Here is a 22,144-nt window from a genome sequence, read left to right on the forward strand (position 1 = left end):
CTAGTGAAATCCTACACAGGAAGTGGACCTGGCACCGACTGATCTGCTGGGACAGCCAAGTTAAAGGTAGCTCACTGGGTAGCATTTGAAAGAGACTCCTCTGCCCAGAGGAAGAGAGGCTTTTAACTGCTAATCAATCTAGCCAATTGGATTAGCCTGGTGGAAAGCACTTCTCAAATGCGTCAGACAAAGTGCTTAATAGCGACGTTGTGGTCTGACATGAGTGCCTTGGATATGGTGTCTTCTATCACTTCATGTGTTTCTTTGACAAAGCAGGGCAGTGTAATATTAACAGATATTCAAAGTAAACGGCAGAATACAATACCTGGAACGGCTAAAATAATATTGGGTTAAAAAGAAATGCATACAGAAATTCTGTCAGAGAATACGAAAAGACTTCATGCTCACGAGTAATGTAATACATGTTTACAGGCTGTACAAATAAACAACTTCCCTCCTAAACTATAAGCTAAACTTTGGCAAAGCTGACTGATACAAAATAAGAAGGCTTTAATTTGTAGTGTACTGAGAGAAGGAATTCTACATTCAAAATGCTTAAATATTTTTACATTTGAAAACGTTTGAATTAAAGTAGTGGCTCTAGAAAGTCTGTTTTCTACATCAACTTCAGAGACAGACCCTTAGGGGAGGGCCAATTTTCCATTGAGTTCTCACTCTTATATAGCATACTGGGGTTTCTACATATTACCACTTACCAATAAGCAAAACTGAAAATAAATAAAACTTTAATTGAAATAAAGGGGTTGGATAGGAACTAAACAATGTCAGATCATATTATTCATATGTAATATCTAGAGCACAACAGAGGTGCAAGATTCATCAAACAACTAGAATAAAAATAGCTATTCTTATTCAGTGGTCAATAAAAACAAGTCTCGACCTCACCTCATTCTTTAAGACAGCCTTGAGTTCTTCAGTAAAAATGAATGTGTCTATTTTGAATCTTTAAGAAGTCATATAATGTCACCTGATGGGGTACATGGAGAGAGAAAATTGTCATGGATGGTGACATCTAGCCATTAAGACCAAAACCCTTTTTTTGAAACAGGTTGTGGTAAGCAGGTGTATTTCTGCTGCAAGGTTGGACAGTTTAATATTGGAGTCAGTGAGGAGTGACCAGCTTTGGAGGCAACCCCAGTGGTCAGTCGAGGAACTACAAAGTTCTTCATTTACGGTATAGGTTTGCGTCGGATCAGCAAGCCCCTTGGTCTGAGGATATCATGGACCTACATCCTCAGACCTTATTTCAGATGATCTTCTCCTACTTATCAATGCATCTGAAGCGATCCATTTCCACAACATTTGGTCGCATCGCAACTTGCACCCTGAACAGATAGGACTTGTGCATGTGGACCTTTGCTCCAAAGCTGTAGCAGCCCCTCTCCATACCACACCCTACCTGAATAGCCTTTAAATCTCCATTTCATCTCTGTCCAATTAGACATGTAAAAGTAAGTTCTACCACATCTTCTCATCTGTGAAACTAATAGTGAGATCCTACTGTTGTCTGTGCTTAAAGGGGACCTATTATGAAAAACGTGATTTTCTTGCTTTAACATATTTAAAGTGGTCTCCCCTCAACCTGCCAACTCAGAGAAGGAGGAAAGCAACCAAATTCTGCAGTGTCTGTACAGCCGCCCGTATTAGCCGTCCAGTGTGATGTGGCTTCTACGAGCCGTTCAGATTCTGCTCCCGTCGTTACGTAACCAAAATGCGATTTACATAGGTTGGCCTCCGATGCGTGAAACCACGCCCACAACTAACTCCGCCGGCCGGAGCTTCCACCATTTTTTCGTAGCGGTGTATCGCGTCATTCAGGCAGCCAATCAGCAAAGTGCCTCATTATCATAGCCCCGCCCACTCAGAATCCCGCATAGAGAAGGAGGTTAGAGAATGGGAAGATAAAGACATGTCTCAGAGGCTGAATTTCTAATTTATTTAGCAAAAACAATCAAAAGCTTGTTTTTAAGACATTCAAGGCCTGTTTAAAATAGGTATTAGTTGCCATAATAGGTCCCCTTTAAGTAGATATCACTCATAACATTAAGTTACCTTTTAGGGGTAGAATTGAGACTGAATAATATCAAAACAATTGTTAGGTATTAATCAAACTCATCTGTCAAAACAAAGCTTTTTCTTCTTTTGATTAAAAGATGGAAGTACTAATTTAATTATTCATTTGCAAAGTGTCTAAACTAGACTTAAAAAGGGGATAGACGCATGAAACAAGATCAATGTCTGTAATACAAGCCATCCACATGTTGGGCTTTCTAAAAAGGTTAACAATATGTTCCCTAAATAAATATTTGTCTCTTCATGTAACCAAATCATTGTACAAAAGAAACTTTAACTTGTTTTCCTGTGGAAAGTTTGAGAGCAGATAGACATTCATTCAGATGTCTCTCTGTGATCCATTTGTACCCACCTCCTCCTATAACCACTCTTGCAGACTGTCTGCCAGATGGAAGTGAAGTAGTGCAGTGACCAGGGGTACTTGAGATCATGAGAGGAAGAAAGACTGATTGCTCTGAGACAAGTTTTCCTAGAAAGCAGGGGCAGGAAACTGGAGGAGAGGAAAGTGGCTTTGGGACTGTAAAGTCTCATGTGGATCATTAACATAGGGAATGCTGATCCTGATTAATGAGCAGACCATTTTCCAAATATGTACTATTTTTACCACTCGAGTTATCCAGCTACCAAAAAAGCTGAGATATGGTATATATGAATCAAGTCTTGGCGCAGCTGTGCAAGTTAATATGCTTAATGAAAAGGGACGTAACAGCTGAAAGCCCAAGTAAACTGTACACACAATAAATTAGAAAAACACTATCAAACATACAAAGTCCAATTACCAAATGACCAATATTTACACATTTTCTATTAGAACAAACATGACATTGTATCTATGCAAAGATAATACAAATGTTGAATACAACAAATACATTACATCACAGAATGGAAAATAAATGCATCAACAACTGAGACCTAACCTTAATTTTAACACAGCATTAAGTGTAAAGTGATTTCTGTCTCACTGGCACTTTATGTTTTTCAATTTCTGAAATATATGTACTGTACCCCCTACTGTTCCACACAAGGAAGTGCAGTTCTTTACGGATGGATATAAACTTCTATAGAGCCATGGAAGAAAGGCTTTGTAAACATTTCATTCATTTAATTTTTCTTGCATCAAGAAAATTACTGTAACAAAAACAAGAATAATACTGCTTGGTGAGAAATAGGTGAGGTGATTGGCCTGCACAGCTGCGTAACCAATTTTCTGAACTATGTTGCTAGAAAGACATTAACTGCTTTTCGTGTACACTGTGGGTTATCAGCTAGTTACCCATCAATTCACTATCAATATTAAAAAGACGTCTCAAACGTTTTGATTGAAAATGTATTGACTAAACAAAGTATAGCAAGTGAGTTTTGTTTTTGGGGGGGTTTTTTGTTGTTTTTTTTTTTTACACACAAAGTAATCTGTTTTTACAACTTTTAGTACTTTGTGTTAAGTTGTAAAATTTAGGACCACAATAAAACAGAAGGAGGACTTTTGCGAGGAGTTTCACACACATTTTAAAAGTCATAGTGAGAGTCTGGAAAAGAAGGAACTGCGGATTGATTCCCATTTGTTCACAGTATTCTGTAGAAACAAGCAATCACTTAACATGTTAATTAAACTGAACATGTGCTAGTAAACAGCAATATAGAGTTTCAAGTTGTAACAATTAGCAATGCAGGCCAAAAATCACGTCTTAGTCATTATGGGCTATTTTTAAAGGCAAATACCATTTAGGTCTTATTTTCCTTCTCCTATAACAGGATTATTTTTAAAACTTCCTCATTGTGCAGCACTTTTTCATTGAGTGTTTAAAATTTTCCAAAGTGGAATACATCATATTCGTGGATTTATGTAGCTCTCAACACAAGCACAGGTGAATACTGTGCACCACAGTTAAAGGTGTTTAATCTGACATGGCTCCCATTTTAGCTACAAACTACAACCCAGTCTGGGAGAAAGCCTTGGCATGAAAGCTGAGGAGAAAATGTCACGTCAACAGAGTACATAAACAAGGCTAAACTTAGACAAAGAGTGGGGTGTCTCAAACAGTAATGAAAGCTGTATCTGACCATCATCCAAGTATAAACACCCATCTGACTCAATCTAACCTTTCACACCTTAAAGAATAAAAACCTGTCTCCAGGAACTGCTGAGGCTAAAGACATCGTTCCTCAGCAACTGGCATATATTTATACCCAAACACACGTGCTACAAAGATTTCCCAGCCAAGATGGTGAGGGAACTCCAAACACAAGACTCATCACACGACACAGACGATGGATTAGATGCAATTATGGGCTGTTGTTATGAAGCAGATTTAAATAAGCACCCTGGCTTCATTGTCAGGAAAAAAATTATAAAGCTATACAGCTCTAAATTGTTCAACACTAAGTGTATGTGGGAGATATAAAGCCTTATGTGTTTACTGAAAGATGGAACAGATGCATTGATGAAATAAATCTGATTTCCTTGGTGAAGCAAGCCAGAAGAGTGTTGGAGTCTGCAGACCTATCCTAACATATTTTAGTTGGTTCAGCTTAATAATTTCCAAGCAATTCTATTTGCTTCTCGATATTTCCCATTCTCAAGATTATTACCATTATTTCCAGTTCAAACGTGTTTTCTTTAAAGGGATTGTGACATGAAAAACACATTTTTCTTGATTTTTTGTGTTTTGTTGGGTGTCTTGACATCAATTACACCCAAAAAACAACGAACTTTTAACATTCAGTGTATTGTGTGCTTTCTGGGATTTTCCGCATAACTGTGCAAAAACGGCGCATGTGGTTTGGTGGCGGGCCGTTACGTAACGGCCCGCTAAATCACCGCCCCCTCCACCCAGCTCCCTGTCTCCTCTCCTCTCCAGCGCACCATAAAGGCTGATTTATGGTTCCGCGTTACACCGACGCAGAGCCTACAGCGTAGGGTTACGCGGCGACGCGCACCATACGCTGAACCTACGGCGTAAGCCCTGCGTCGATTTAACGCGGAACCATAAATGAGGCTTAACACGGAGCTGTTAAAGTTTACAGCCTCTTTTGTTCTAATCACCGGAGGAAAACTGCTAAGAAGACCCGCGGCCACTGACTGGACTTAAGATAAGGGGACAGTGCTGCTTGCATGCCTTTATTTTTATGATTGTTTGCTGTGGTTCGCCCTCCTGCTTTTCCGTGCATGCTTCGCCTGTCGCTCTCGGCTTAACTCTCCGACGCCGCTGTGAGCGTATGGCTGGAGGAGGAGGAGGTTTGGAGGAGGAGCGGAGCAATGATTGACAGGAAAGGGAGAAAAGGAAGCATTTTTCACGGCGCAAAAAAACACTGTAATAAAAAGCCAGGAAAAGAGTACTAGAGTGAAGTTTTTCTTGTTACACTCTTTTAGACACATTTGAGGGATGTTGGCCAAGACTTTTAATAGTGTTAAAAGCATGTTAAAAATGATGTCACAATACCTTTAAGCCCATGGACGACTGGATGTCATTAGTTAAATAATCTTATAGTGCTAAAAGTGCACTCAAGGACATGGTTAAAATGAATGTTGTACATAAGGGGGGGCTTTTACAGTCATCCACTAACAAATACTGAAAAATTGAGCATATTTATATGTTTTAACTAATATTTGCAAGGTCAGAAAACCCTATATTTATGCAAAAGAAAAGAAGCCTTAACCACTTCGTTTGGCTTAATTTACTGTCACTGGAGGGGCAAAAAGAATAGGTGAAGCAACTTTGTCAGAAGAAAGACTATATATTTATGGTACAGATAAGTTGCATGTCATATGTGCATAGGTGGTACTTTTAGACACCTGCAGATGTGATCAAAATAACAATTAAAAGAGTCGAAAAGCACACAAGTTTAAATAATCTTATATTGTTAGCAGGAAAGCAATTGGTTTGACAGGTGGAGAGTGGGCAGTTAAATAATGTGTGTCTGGTGTCTAGTTTCATATTTGGGTGGAATTATTGGTCATCATGGTGAATCATGTTTGGAAAACAATGCGTGTGCAGCACTGTATAATTATCTTGATTCAAAGACACATTTTAAATCAATGTAACATCTTGAAGGCAGATACAGCTTGAATTATACCTCTGCATTAAACGTACAATAAACTTATAGTGTAGTATGACACCTACCCACACACATTACAAAATATTGCAGTGGCATAGACCAATCACCTGGATGGTCTGCTTGGTTTAGCATGGTAAAACCCTACCCTCTCTTTCTGCACTCTTTCTCTCTCTACTTTTTTTTGTTTATTAAAGAAAAACTTGCTCGTAATAAACTTATGGGACTTTTCCACTAGTACCTACTCGGCTCTACTCATCTCAGGTCGGCTCGACTCAACTCGGCCTAGTTTCTTTTCCATAACAATTCAGCACCTGGAGCAGAAGTGGGCAGGGTTGGAGCGAAGCTGCTGTGACGTAGGTGATTGTGTGATCTAAACAAAGAAGACAACAACACTAAATATGTAGATAATGGAGGAGATGATATATGTGCTGCTGGGTCCGTGGCTTATGTTCGATATCAAGTTAAAAAATGAGAGTGAGAGAAGCTTCAAGTGGACACTTTTTAATTTCCACCAGTTAGCATTGAAGGAAAGCACATGGTCTCAGCATCCATTGATTCAGATGTGGGACATCAGTTGGCAAGAAAGCTGGACAAGATTCTATACGAGGCAAGAGTCAGTCAGTCTGCAACTCTGTGAGTATGGATACATAATCAGGAATGAAGAGGACAGGTGATGGGGCCAGCCAGCTTTAGGATGAAGAGGCAAGAGGTTCTGAAGTATCACATTAAGAACAAATTGGAAGGGTTGGCTGGTGTTATTTTGATGGTTCTGAAAGACATATCTGAACACTTGCAATCCGTCTCTCCCGCTGTGCTGTAAAACGTTAAATACGGTAAAAGGAATGTGCATAGCAGTAAAAGAGATAAATTGGTAAATGTAAACTGGTAATTGAGTTGTTTTTTTTTTTTAAATGCAGTTTTTTGGCCTATCACTTGGTATGATAAAAGTTATGTTAGTGTTAGCACTTTAAAAAAAATTTTAAAGTTTGCTTAATTCGAGCTTGACCGGCTGCTGGCTCAAAACTCCAACAAAATAAATGAAACTATCAGAAATTACTACCGTATTTTTCAGGCCATTAGGCGCACCGCATTATAAAAAGGCACACATATCAATTAAGGGGTCTATTTAAATACATAGGGCACACCGGGTTATAAGCTGCATGATAAAACCTATATGAAGCGAAACAAGAGCCTCGTAAGTCAAACTTTATTCAACTCATTCACAATAACTCAGTCGTTACTAATACAGAAAAATAAACTCACATTTTAAACCATTCGTCTTCCACAAATACACAAATAAAAAGTGGAAGAGGTAAGCGTCGTACTACGCCCTGTTCTCTGATTGGTTCATTCGTTGCCAGCAATAGAAGACACCTGAAGTTAGTGCGAGGTTGGAACAACGTTGTATTCCAACATTTGATTATAACTGGATTACGATACAGATTTGAAAATTCTGTAAATTCTGCAAATTTCTTGTAAAATTCTGTAAATTCTGCAAATTTGAAAAATTAATGAAAATTGGGTTTACGCTACAAACCCAACATTGGCTTGATGTCTAATTATAGTAAAGGGGACATTTCTTTATCTTCCCAGTCTCTAACCTCCTTCTCTATGCGGGATTCTGAGTGGACGGGGAGGCTATGATAATGAGGCAAAAAATGGCGGAAGCTCTGGCCGGCGGAGTTACCGTGTCCTAACTGCATGCGATGCGAGCAAGCGTCAGCGACAAAATCAATTTCATCCATCCATTTGCTTTATCTTCTATTGGACTGTCCTGCTTCTATTTTCATCTGCGCTCGCGTTGAAAGCCGGTTGAAAGCGCTGTAGGAAACAGTCACGGATGAGGAACGGCTGATCCAGTTAGTTGAAATGAGAAGTTATCTCTATGATTCCTCCTCATTTCACTACAGAAACCTCAATAAAGTGGCAGCTGGCTGGAGGGAGATGGACAGAGAGCGTCCGATGTCGCGCAGTGCGATGCGATAGTCGGACGCTCGTATGCAGTTAGGACACAGTGTTTAGTTGTGGGCGTGGTTTGCATTTTGGTTACGTAACGAAAATCAGCAGAATCTGAACGGCTCGTAGAAGCCACGTCACACTGGATGGCTCATCCGGGCGGCTGTACAGACACTGCAGAATTTGGTTGCTTTACTCCTTCTCTGAGTTGGCAGGCTGAGGGGAGACCACTTTATATATGTTAAAGCAAGAAAAAACGTGTTTTTCATAATAGGTCCCCTTAAGGTAACATGGACTAGATGGATGATGGTTAGGTATATAATGTTGTCTGACGTTGCAACCCTTATCCAACCAACCCGTATGCAACAAAGGACCGACTTTAATGAGTCAGCTGAATGGTCCGACAGTCAATCAAGGGAGCGGCTTCGTCGCTGCCTAAGTCGCACACTGATTGCAGTGTACCACATAAAATTGATTTTAGGTTAGTAAGCACAACAAAATTCATACATAAGGCGCAGCTGATTATAGGGCGCACTGACGATTTTTGAGGAATATTAAGCGTTTTAAGTGCGCGTTATAGTGCGGAAAATACGGTACATAATCAGCATTTACAATTTTTGTTTGCCAGTCGCAAAGCTCAGGAACCGGTCAACGGAAAATCAACAGGCTTGATCGTGATGTACAGACATTTGCCAGTGAATTTAGTTGTCATGTAAAATATCTTTGGCATGGGCAGTAGTTTTGGGAGTTGACATCAGGTGACTTTGAATCAAAGCTAAAGCCAATGAGAGAACATGGCATCAGGTAATGTCACTGTGAAGAAAGGAAAGACACACAACCTGTGTTCTTTGTCTTGTCTTTTTTTCAAATATGCTCTGAATACATCGTAGCTCAAACAGTTTGGACTGCTCATTTCTTCACTTGTATTATTTTCAAAGATTAACTCCTCTTTTTCATGTGGTTATACCTTACTTCCCATGTCTGTTTTGTTGACAAAAAAGTGGTTAGGAGAGACCAGTTGGGTGACCCAGGCGGTTTCTCAATAAAAGTACTTGTCTGTACTTGCGTTCTTGTGCACTTGTAATATGTCATCAGCTGCTGGCGAAGTACCATTTCAATTTGTGGTGAAAATATCAAGACAGAGCCCATTTTAAGACTTGGTTGTGAGTCTTTTGACTTTTTTTCTTTTTCGCCTCTCCAAAGCTCGCTCCAAAGTAGGTACACAAGTCCAATCTTGGCGTAATTAGAATGGAGAAAAATCACAAGTTGCTGGAAGGTCATATAGTGTGTGTAACCCTTCATCCCCAGTTATCCATGAATGTGAACTGCAAAATGGCATCAGCAATCCATCCATCATCCATCCATTTCTATACCCGTTAATCCTGTTTAGGGTCATGGGGGTTCCGGAGCCTATCCCAGCTCATCACAGCTGAGAGGCAGGGGTACAGCCTGGACAGGTCGCCAGTCTATCGCAGGGCCACATACCTGTATACAGACAAACCATGCATGCTCGCACTCACCCCTACAGGCAACTTGGAATCGTCAATTACCCTAACGTGCATGTTTTTGGAAGCTGGAGTACAGACAGGAGACCCATGCAAAAATCCTTCAATGGGAACGATGGAAAATACCAGAATAACACACACTTCCTAACCCTTTTGTCTCTTAGGTACAGCGCGTACTGTGATTGTTGACACACACACACGTCAACCAGTTGATCAGGTATTAAGTGGATTATGAGTGTAAGTACATGCCAAGAACTGGTAAACTATGTGAGAAAAGTAATATGCCAAAAAGACTCCATGTGTAAGCTTTGTGTACTCGCTATCCAAACATATAAAACATCGAAGGCACACCAAGCTTTACGTACACATGTACAGTATATGCACTTAACCAACATCAACTTCAAAAAAAATTGTGTCAGAGTGGTTTTATGGTGAGAACGCAATGGAAGAGTACTGTTCTGTGAAGATGAAAGTCAAAAGAAAGCCGCTCCTCATTGTTGGCCGACCCATTGTCAGATTGAGTTGTGATATTCACGGTCTCTACTTTAACCCACCCGTCTACATGGACAATGCATGCATAGAAGTTTCACAACACTAAGTATCAAGATCATAATAGAAGACTTTGTATTGTGAGGATGCCATTGAGGAACCTGATACTTAAGGAGAAGAGAAAGACAGCTGAGAAGTTGAGAGTAAAAGAACATCGTGTGAAGGATTACATTTATTGTTTGGGTTCTGGTCACAAAATAAAACAAAAATATATCAAAGCCTAAGCCATTTAACTTCTTACAAAGAACTGGGTCACTAAGGCAAATCCCACTTATTTGAAGTCCATAAGTCTTATTAATGATCAGGTTTCCACTACGTGTTTGTTAAGTAAAGGAGATTAATAGAAACAGTGAGAGACTGCCATGATCATCATCAAATGTTTTTAAGCCAATAAGAGCAAAAGTCTTGTAAATGTGGCAAAACATTGTGAGCTATTGTGAATTTGATTTGGGTAACTTGGGTTAATGATGATTATATTTACACTTATGTCAATACTGAAAGTCTACAGTGACTTGGCACTAGAATGAAAACAAAATTCAATGGTCTGCCATTTTCTGTGTATGTGTGTTGTTTTTTTTTTTTTTTTGTTTTTTTAATGGGCCTTTATTCACATCAGGTGAGGTACAAGAGGTGTGTGCGGGTGTAAACCGAGACATTGGATGATGTTCTACAGCAGAGAATAAATACTCCGGTGGCACAAAAGGTTACAGAACAATCCTAAAGGACAAACAAATACTACGTTTCTGCAGGTGAAAACAGAATTATGAGCAAAAACTGCCCAGGTGTTTCAAACAACGAGTACCAAAGCGGGACTGGTTCTGGATTCGTAGCAAAGCTTTTAAGAAAAGCACAATAAACAGCAGAATCCAGGGTGGGATAGAGAAAAACATGCCTATCCTAGCAAAGAAATGAAGCCACACAAAAGAAAAAGAAAAGAAAAAAAGAGAACTAGGCAAACCACTGAAGACATCTACCCCCGGGTGTCACCTTGTGTTATTGCCCAAACAATGCCAGTATTATCACCACTCATTAGAAGCCACAAGCTTCAAATTTACTCACACGTACACCGCCTACCCTTGAAAATGAAAACTACAACAACAGTTTTCACTGCCATGACTCATGCTTATCAATAAACTGAGAGTGGGGGTGACATTTAGTTTGTGTCATTGTCTCGCTGTGCGTGTCCTCTTACTACACTGTTTGGACGAATCAAGAAAAATAATGGTTTAACCCATGCTGAGGCTTGAGAAGTGCATCAATCAGCTGCGCACCACTAGCAGGCATCAAAGGCTGCAAGAAAACATAACCTTAACACACCCATATAAAACACACACACACACACACTTACCCATTTTGTGCACATATACACAACATTCTCACAAATCGACTCACCCACCAAACAAGACTGTGCGCACACACGCCCAAACACACGCACAATTACATAAGCACCCTAGGAGTTTGGCAGAGAAGAGGCAAAAATCAGAGTGGGAGGCCAAGCACCTGGATGAACAGATTATGGTCTAAACCCCACCGGAGACACATAGATGATCTGCTACAAACTTCAATTTTTCTCCTTAGTGTGGGTTCTTGGCCTCGTCTCGCCTGAGGAACATGCTAACCTCGGTAACCTTGGCTCACAGATATAGTCAAAAGCGTAACTCATCACTGCTGTGTTGACTGGTAAAACCTTCTTAAAATGTTGTAAGGTATGAAAAAAAAAGGACTATATAATTAGCGTGCACAACTGGAAAGAGGTCAAGTAGTGCAATGTATATTGTAATACTTCATAAGAGATGGATTTTGGAGGATGATCAAGAACGTTTTATTATTTTCTCCTCTTTAGATTCAAATGTTAATTTTGAGTCCCATAGCTGGCCAATGTTTGATGCCTTACTGGATATCACCTCCTACATCCCTGCCCATGACAGCCTTTTGCATATCATGCAGCTCTACTCATAGACCGTCACAAGTACAAACTGTTGAGAATTGAGGTTCTTCTTCCGTTCTTGAGGCTGTTACACCACCTGGTGGCCAAGAAGCCCAACTGCAGTTTTTTTTATTACAAGTTCAGCAAGATCTCAGTAGACAAAATAAAACTTTTGAGGTCTAAAATGTAGCATAATTTTTTTCTGAAACTATCAGAAAAAGGAGCAACCTTAAATAAGTCTAAATACATCTTACTGACCATGCGTAAATCATTTGCTTTATTTATACACATGGCATATTCTTTCTTCAAGTTCTAATATAGGGTATTTAAAATCTTAATCCATCAGCAAACAATTACTGGTTATATAAAGTTAGAGTCGCACACTGATGTTAGGTTGTGCGCTGAGCTTTCTCTCACTGCATGAATCACATTCCCTGCTTAGTTTACGCTCGCTAGATGAGCAACATGTATACAAACAGACAAACATTGCTGTGACCATGTGTTCACATGTCTACTACGAGGGTGGCCAAAGTTCTACCTTTTTCGTTACGTGGATAACAGACCACCCTCAGTTAAAAAGAAAAAGACACGGATACAATCCGAGTTTAAATTGTCTCCATAAAGATTATTAATACATGATTGACAAATGTATGAATTGTGTGAAAGGTTGCGTCTTGGGTTCCATCTTTGTTTTTGTCTGCAGCCGCTTTGATCTTCTGCTCACGGTGGTCTCCCAATGCTTGAATACTGCCCCTTTAAGGAAAGCTGCATCCTTTAAAAAGGGGGGCTAAAATTCATCCAACATTCTCATTTGCAAGGTCATGGTTCTGGCTATTGTAATAATAGACTATAAAAATTATTAATCCTGCTTCCATTGCTTTGACGAAGCACAAAAGATGGTATTTATCCATCTATTCCTGAAATATAGATTTGAATAAATAATAATAATAATAATAATAATGAATAATAATGACTTGGATTTATATAGCGCCCTTCAAGGCACCCAGAGCGCTTTACAGAGATCATTATTCATTCATACACATTCTCTCTGGTGGTGGTAAGCTACGTTTTGTAGCCACAGCTGCCCTGCAGACTGACGGAAGCGTGGCTGCCATATCGCGCCAAACGGCCCCTCCGACCACCACCAAACATTCACACACATTCACACAGGGCAAGGTGGGTAAGGACTTGCCCAAGGAAACTACGACAGCAAACTGGGACAGAGCGGGATTCGAACCGCCGACCTTCCGATCATTGGACGACCCGCTCTGCCACCTGAGCTACTGCCGCCCCATCAATTTAACGAAAAATGTTTTTGCATCTGTCACAGATTAAACTGACATTTGAGCCTTTTGACATAAAATGTCACAATGTCATCGTTTTACCCATTTTTATCCCGTCAAACACGTGTGAAATGTTATCATTATGAGTGTAATAATTTGTGTTATATGACCAAAGAAGTTTTTTGAGATCACATTGACCTCGATCTTTGGAAACCTAACCATGGGAAGTTAATCCAGTCTTAGAGGTAATTTCTGCCAGATGTAATGAAATTTCCTGTATTTCCTGCACAATTCAAGGATCATTCAAATAGCTTTGCTAAAAGGGAAGCAGTTTGTTTTAACAATACTAATTACATTCTTATTTTAAAATATTCTAAATCTGGGTAAAAAAAACGCATGTTAAAAATTAGACAACCACATGTTAAAAATTAGACAAGGGCAGTGGTTTGCTTTCAATTACAATGTTAAAGTTCTAATTTAAAGCATTTTTATAAACTGCAGGCATTTTTAGGGCACCACTCACGTGGATGAAACTATGACTGTCCACATAAGAACATCGAGTTTATACCAGCAAAATATTAGATTGATAGATCAAAAGATTGGCTTTACTTAAACAATTTGCTTCTTCTTGCTATTCAGGGGAATAAAAATAAGCTTACATCATACAACAATGCTTTCTAGCTGTGTATCTAACAAACAATTGCAAAAAATGGCATCTTTCCAAAATCTGACTTGCTGCAGGACAAATTGGGTTCCTTTCTTATTTTAACTGCATTAATTCAATGAAAAACAGCAGAGAAGATATTGGAGGGCTGAGCTCCAGCTGAGGTCATCAGATTTATGCTCAGTGAATTAAAGTGCCAAGGTGACGATGTTGTACAACAACAGACAGTGCATTCACTTTTCAAAAATTATTGAGGAATTTCTTCTGCCACAAAGCCTTGTTTAATTAAAAAATACATTTAAAGCTCACGGTTCGCACTGATCCGTTTATGTGTGACACAACATGCTTACAGGTATGGGTCCACTATAAGGTGGAAGAAGACGGCGGCGCTCTTTTCGTAACGTGTGTGAACGGTTTTGCTGTACAGACGCCAGCCCGGAACCAAAAAACAGGGACAACGACAACGAAAAAATGCAGGAAAGCGAATGTAATAAGAGGAAGAGACAGAAGGTATCGAAGGTGTGGGATCATTTTAAATTAAAAATGAAGGTCCCAGTCCACATTGTGTAAGACTCTTGTTCCAATTCCTGGTCCACATTGTGTAAGACTCTTGTTCCAAGTCCTGGTCCACAGCCAAGCATTGCACAATTTAAAAGGCGTTTGAAGAACATTTTTTATTTTATTTTTGATACTTGGAAAAAATAAGTGAGAAACCATTTTTTTTTTTCATTTTATGTCTCAGGAAATGTTAAGTTTGAAGTAATTTTATTAAGTTTTATTGGAAAATTTAACAAACCGTTTAGTTTGCACAATATGTAAATAAATGTCAATTATTCTTATAAAAGGGAAAAAAATGGTTGTTTTTATTAAGTGATCTGTCTTGTTTTCTATTGTATCTTTATAATTTGGCTTTAATTAAGCAAAAGTAAGTTTTATCCGATTTCTCGATTAATCGATGGAATATTTAATAGAATAATTGATAATCAAAATATTGGATAGCTGCAGCCCTACACCCTTGGCAGTTTTACACATTTTAAGTGAAGGCAGTTAGGATTAACAAATAATTTACTACTATTGATCAAACCAAGATTTACTTTCTGCATTCCCCAATTTTTTACCTCAAGTCATGCAGACATCTGGGCTGTATCACTGGCTGGATACACTCAAAATGAGTGCAAGTTGTACAATTCAAGGATGTTAGTCACTCGGCCCACAGCTAGAGGGGTGAATCAAATATGTATCTGCCATGCTCATTTTTTTTTATTTAACATCTTTAGCCGTTTGGTTCCCGTTAAACTGAACTCAGCTTTGTTTGCCTGGTTGTTGCAATTCATTTGAACTGGTCTGATATCTGTTAGTCAGCGCCATCAGCAAACATGTCCCTTGCATCTCAGAACAGAGAAATTTGCTTGTTTTTATATGATTAAGAAACCAAAGTTTATGAGTTAAACATCTTAATTTTTCATGCATGGCTTAGGAAATGAATAGAAATTGACCACTACAGGGCTGATGCCAGTTTTCAGAAAATCCGCACAGTTGTTGGTCCATTTATGATGCTGAGTTTGTTTATCAGTCTCTCTGATAAATCTTTCTGATCCAATTTTCATTTTTCCCAGCCATATGATAATATATACAAATCAAAAAATAACAAATTTGATTTACTTGAACAAATACTTATTAACTAGACCAGAGCATACGTTTGTAGGAACAGAGTCACTACATGAATCATCTGAAAACTAATGTAAAATTCCTAAAACAATATTTCTTTTAGGTTCTTAGAAACTGCAGATCTGTTTAGATTATTATAATTATAATTTTAATTTCATAAATTACTATAATCTAAAAGCAAATATTTCTGTTACTGCAAGGTGTATTTGAATTTGGTATCAAAATAAAGGTAACCTGTGTGAGCCGACAACAGTACTGCAAAATTAAGTATATAAATTACAAAACCGGAGTAAATAATGATAAAAGACGATAAAAAAAGATTTAAAAAATAAAAGATAACCATCTCAATCAGGCAAAAAAATTCAATTTTTAGAGTTCTGATCCCTTTGGATTCATGTAGTAAAAAGCTAAACACTAGAAATATCTGCAGGCAGACTCTACAGACATGTTCCAAAAGAACCACAGAGAGTATGTCTGGTTGAGATGGTAATCTGCAGTTTCAAGTCTTTGTTCCGACCACTAACAGCAACAGTGTGTGAGAGCTGGAAATATTATTACTCACAGAGGGTTGGAGTTACATGATCTGAATGGTGCACGGCGCTGGAATAATAGACTGATAGATCAAACCCTCCATCCTACTGGGTGTGGCGACCCATAGGGGGCCTCCTGAACCAAGGATTACAACAGTTGCTTGTTGAACTGCCTTTGCATGCAGTTGGTTAGCGCTACGACTAATCATAAAGATTAAGGTGACCTATTCAAAGCGACGGAAACCAATCAAGAGATTGCATTGTTTAGAAGAGTAAATTAAACTTTTGCCATAGCCTGTCAGAGAAACTGCAAATGCATCTACCTTGCAAAGCCATGATTTGAGTGTTGTCATCTATTCAATTTTCATGATGCCAAAGTCAATTCAAACAGTTGTTAATCCTCAGCAGCAGGCATTTATAATGTTACATTGCCGCCGTGTTGTCATTGTGTTCTGCCCGCCCAAAGACTCCCTCTACCAGGATAAACTGATTTGATTCGCTCCCTAACACTTTTGGGCATATCTAATGAGCTCCAACAGATGGTAGCTAGATGCCTCTGCAAAGCAAATTTAAATATAATGTAATTTATGACAGTGAAACATCAAAGTTAGAGTAATTTCTGACTTCAGTTGAAGAAAATGAAGTTGGGTATGTTGTTGTTCATCAGCTACTGGCACAGAGAGTTTTTATCAGAGTTGAAATTCTTCTACCATAGGAATCTGTGGAGTTTTAGCTCTCAGGTGGAGGCAACTCATTGTTGGTGTCATGTACCAGGTGAGCCCTGGTGTTGGTTTATTAGTGATGTTTAACATCCATTTGGAAATGGAACTGTTTGTGTTTATGGAAATTATCTTAAGTGGTCAAAGATCAGTTTTTTTTTGTTTGTTTGGTGTGCTATGTGTATGCAACCATTTCCCCCCGGTACAAAGAGAAGCTGTTGTCATTAGGTTATTTCAGACTAAATAAAAATACCATATTATTCAACAAGGTGACAAAATCTGAAGACATTATTGTTAGATTTTTACTCTGATCTTAACATTTTATAACGATCTGAATCTGAACGTAGATTCACTTCTTTTTTTGTCTTTTTAAATTAAGCCATGAAAGAGATACATCTTCTCAACCGTTCTTGATGTCATTGTTTGGATCCCACAGATAAAGTTGATTTATAAACCATTTATAAAAGTCAGATAAACTCATAGGTTTAATCCATTAACATGAATAGGTTTTGAAAAAGCATTTTTACAACTAGTATGTGCCTTGATCCTTGACCAGCTCTAAACAGAAGGCAGCTCTGAACTGCCACCCCTATGAGTTGTCATTGTGTTCTGCCCGCCCAAAGACTCCCTCTACCAGGATAAACTGATTTGATTCGCTCCCTAACACTTTTGGGCATATTTAATGAGCTCCAACAGATGGTAGCTAGATGCCTCTGCAAAGCAAATTTAAATATAATGTAATTTATGACAGTGAAACATCAAACTTAGTTTCTGACTTCAGCTGAAGAAAATGAAGTTGGGTTTGTTGTTGTTCATCAGCTACTGGCACAGAGAGTTGTTATCAGAGTTGAAATTCTTCTACCATAGGAATCTGTGGAGTTTTAGCTCTCAGGTGGAAGCAACTCATTGTTGGTGTCATGTACCAGGTGAGCCCTGGTGTTGGTTTATTAGTGATGTTTAACATCCATTTGGAAATGGAACAGTTTGTGTTTATGGAAATTATCTTAAGTGGTCAAAGATCAGTTTTTTTTTTTTGTTTGTTTGGTGTGCTATGCATTCTTAAAAATTATTTGAATGAATGAAGGTTATTTCAGACTAAATAAAAATACCATGTTATTCAACAAGGTGACAAAATCTGAAGACATTATTGTTAGATCTTTACTCTGATCTTAACATTTTATAACGATCTGAATCTGAACGTAGATCAACTTCTTTTTTTGTCTTTTTAAATTAAGCCATGAAAGAGATACATCTTCTCACCCGTTCTTGATGTCATTGTTTGGATCCCACAGATAAAGTTGATTTATAAACCATTTAAGCTCTGAACTGCCACCCCTATGAGTTTGTTTTTAATAGAGATTAGGGCTGTTTGATTAATCGATTTTAAATCTAAATCAGATTTATTAATCACAATCGATGTTAAAAAAAGGAAAATCGGAAAATCGATTTTCCTTTTTTGCAGCTGGCTGCATTACAGACAGAGCTCGTCTAGTCATCTTTGTTTGGTCAAGAAAATTGTAAATGTTGTCACTTTACTAAACTCAAGGAGGATTTACAGTATCTTTCAATTGCACTTCATTCCCAATAGGGAAATTTGTTTGCTATTTTTCTTTAAAGATAAAATATTTGAAACAATTTATTCCATTGTCTTTTTTGTAGTTTTACCAAAAAAATCGAAATCGAAAATCGGGTTTTCAGAGAAAAAAAAACGGGATTTTATTTTTGTCCAAAATCGCCCAGCCCTAATAGAGATGCAAAAATTTGATAAGGGTAATGAATTTCTTTAATGCCCAGAAATATAATAGCAAGAGTAAAATCAAAGACTTACTCCATTGGCACGCGGAATTGGACAGTATCAGGAGGTTGTTCCTTGCCTGGCCTCACCAGGGTCAGGAACCAGTTGGGTCTGAAGATCCTCAGCTGTGGGTTCCCCAGCTGGTACAGCGGGTAGCTGGAAGAGACGAGTGACTCTAATCATCCACAAATGTCTTGCCATTTGGTGCTTGCCAAGAGATGTACAGGGGTTTAATCCTAAACCACTGTTTCATTTAACGTGGCCTGCACCTGGACTCACTGGTCTTGGCTTTGACTTCGGCGTTAGGATATCCCTACAGTTGTGTGAAAAAGTGTTTGCCCCATTCCTGACTTCTTATTTTTTTTGCATGTTTGTCACACTTAAATGTTTCAGATCATCAAACAAATTTAAATATTAAACAAAGATAACACAAAATGCAGTTTTTATTATTAAGGGGGGGACAAAAATCCAAACCTACATAGGCCTGTGTGTTGTCTAATATTTAAAATTGTTTGATGATCTGAAACATTTAAGTGCAACAAACATGCAAAAATATAAGAAATCAGGAAGGGGGCAAACACTTTTTCACACAACTGTATCTGTGGTTACATTTATCACAGAGAAGATCCTTCACAATCGATGCAAACCCCAGCAGCACAAACTCTAACGCCCTTCACAAGGAGAAATGCACGCCATGATAAAGTTTAAGACACATGTAAACCCATAATAACATTAATAAATACTGAGTAGCAGCCAGACACTCGCAGCTACGGCTGTTTGTTTTTAGCACATCTCGGTTACGTTAACTTCACTTTTACGGAGAGAATATGTGTCATGTCAACAGCAACTTCAGCATGCAACGTGGAAATAGGTCTCCGGTGTATAATGTGAAGTAAAACCGCGTGTGGTCGGTGTTACAGTCGGTTTCAGGGGAAAAGTGTTGCACTCAGACGTGCTAATATTAGCTGGACTGGCTGGGTTAAAAACAATAACTGGGTAAATTGCTTTTCATCCAGTTCGTCTGCTCGAAACAAATCCGTTTTACTTACCACAATCGTGTCACTGGCATCACTGCAGCGACTTGTTTGGAGACATAAACTGCTCACTTATTTGCTTGGAAGTTTGTCAAGGTTGACAAATCCTGCACATGTATGAGTGCGCTTCCGGGAATAACAACTGCGCAAGCGCAGTACGTTTTCCTCCCCGTGCCCTTCACGTTAGGTTCATTCATTCATTCATTCATTCATTCATTCATTCATTCATTCATTCATTCATTCATTCATTCATTCATTCATTCATTCATACCCAGCAACGAGTTCATCTACCTGTCTATGGTCATTAGTTTTTTGTTTTTTTTTAGTCTAGTTTATTGGTCCTTACAATTTCCACCACACAAATAACCCAAAGAAAAACTATATATATATATATATATATATATATATATATATATATATATATATATATATATATATATATATATATATATATATATATATATATATAATTTTTGGTATATATATATATATATATATATATATATATATATATATATATATATATATATATATATATATATATATATATATATATATAATTTTTGGTATATATATATATATATATATATATATATATATATATATATATATATATATATATATATATATATATATATATATATATATATATAATTTTGGTATATATATATATATATATATATATATATATATATATATATATATATATATATATATATATATATATATATATATATATATATATATATATATATATATAATTTTTGGTATATATATATATATATATATATATATATATATATATATATATATATATATATATATATATATATATATATAATTTTTGGTATATATATATATATATATATATATATATATATATATATATATATATATATATATATATATATATATATATATATATATAATTTTGGTATATATATATATATATATATATATATATATATATATATATATATATATATATATATATATATATATATATATATATATAAAAAAATGTTAGCTTTTATAAACTAGTGCATTTATTAGGGTTTAGTGAATGAAACAAAATACATAAATAAATCTATATGAAACGTTGCCCGAGTATTTAACAAAATAACTGTACACAAACATACATCCACATGTGATTACTAAATATCAATCCATACACATTTAGATACAGTGTCCCATATAGTGTTGCCAACCGTCCCTTGAAAAACGGAATCGTCCCGTATTTATAAACTAAAGTACGCGTCCCGTATGGAGCTGAAAAGGGACGCACTTTGTCCCGTATTACTGTGAGAGTCGAAAAATAGTCATAAAATTCCAATGGAAAATTCCTTTGAGCTGTTGAGTTCATGAGTTATTTTTCTCTGTTTTACTACAACTGTAGCCTACAGTCATGGCCTTTGAGGCACAAATATGTTTACAAGTTTTATACAGACCTTCTGTTTGGACTTTTGTTATTGCACTAAAAATTTGCACTATTACAGGATGGATGTTCTGCTTTCTTTCTATTGTTTTATATTAATTTATACAATTTTAAGTTAAGCAGAACAGGTTTCTGTTTAAGAAAGATACTTATTTTATTCAGTTCATTTTGTTATTTTGTATTATAGTGAATTACTGGATAATAATTTGTTTTCCATGTGTTCATGGAATTGAAAAATATGCATCTAATTCAATTCAGGTTCGAGTCAAATAGTTAAAAAATCGTTTCACTCACAAAAAAAGGGGTAAAAAAATTCACCACGCCAGCAGGGGTGAAGGCAATCGGGTTGGCCGGCCCTGCCGATGAGGTGTCCCTTATTTATTTTTCAGGGAATTGGCAACCCTAGCTCCATATGACATCCTCCTCCTGCATTAGGGATATAGTTCCCACTTGGCTGCTTAAAGAATTCTCCATAATCATTCCTATTATGTTAAATATTTTTTAATTTAGCTCTGGTCCCCAGATCTTTTCCAGACAGCTTTAAGCATGCAGTTGTGCACGAAATATTTATCCCTCCTCAGTTGCGCAACTCAGTAGTGGTGTGCCACAAAGCTCAGTATTTAGTCCTCCCCTGTTCTCTATTTACATGTTACCACTGCAGTTTATTCAGAATCATAATGTAAATTGCCATTTTTTTGATGATGACACTCAACTGTACATGCCTGTAAAACCCTAAATTCCCAGCAGCTTTACAAATCTCCCAGCTTCAACATTAACTTCTGGATGGCCCAACTTTTCTTAAATTCACAGACAAAACACTCTTTTTGGCACCAATGCTGTTGGTTCTATTGTTTCTAATCTTGGCAGTCTCTCAGACAATATCAAACGAATCTAGGACTAATATTTGACTCTAACCTTACTTTTGATGC

General features: G+C 37.4%; 1 protein-coding gene across 1 annotated transcript in view; it reads right to left on the minus strand.

Moving 5' to 3' along the window:
• The window catches only part of mrpl23 (mitochondrial ribosomal protein L23), a 51,963-nt gene extending 32,038 nt beyond the window's left edge, over positions 1-19,925 (minus strand). The window contains exons 1-2 of the mRNA XM_061722568.1: positions 19,796-19,925; positions 18,780-18,902 (exon numbers count right to left, since the gene is read on the minus strand). Of these exons, the coding sequence (XP_061578552.1) occupies positions 18,780-18,902; positions 19,796-19,815 (143 nt within the window). The 5' untranslated portion in view covers positions 19,816-19,925. The remainder of the gene's footprint in view (positions 1-18,779; positions 18,903-19,795) is intronic.
• Between the last annotated feature and the right edge of the window lie 2,219 nt (positions 19,926-22,144).

This window comes from Cololabis saira, chromosome 5 (genome assembly GCF_033807715.1).
Source record: "Cololabis saira isolate AMF1-May2022 chromosome 5, fColSai1.1, whole genome shotgun sequence".
In the NCBI taxonomy this organism is placed as follows: domain Eukaryota; kingdom Metazoa; phylum Chordata; class Actinopteri; order Beloniformes; family Belonidae; genus Cololabis; species Cololabis saira.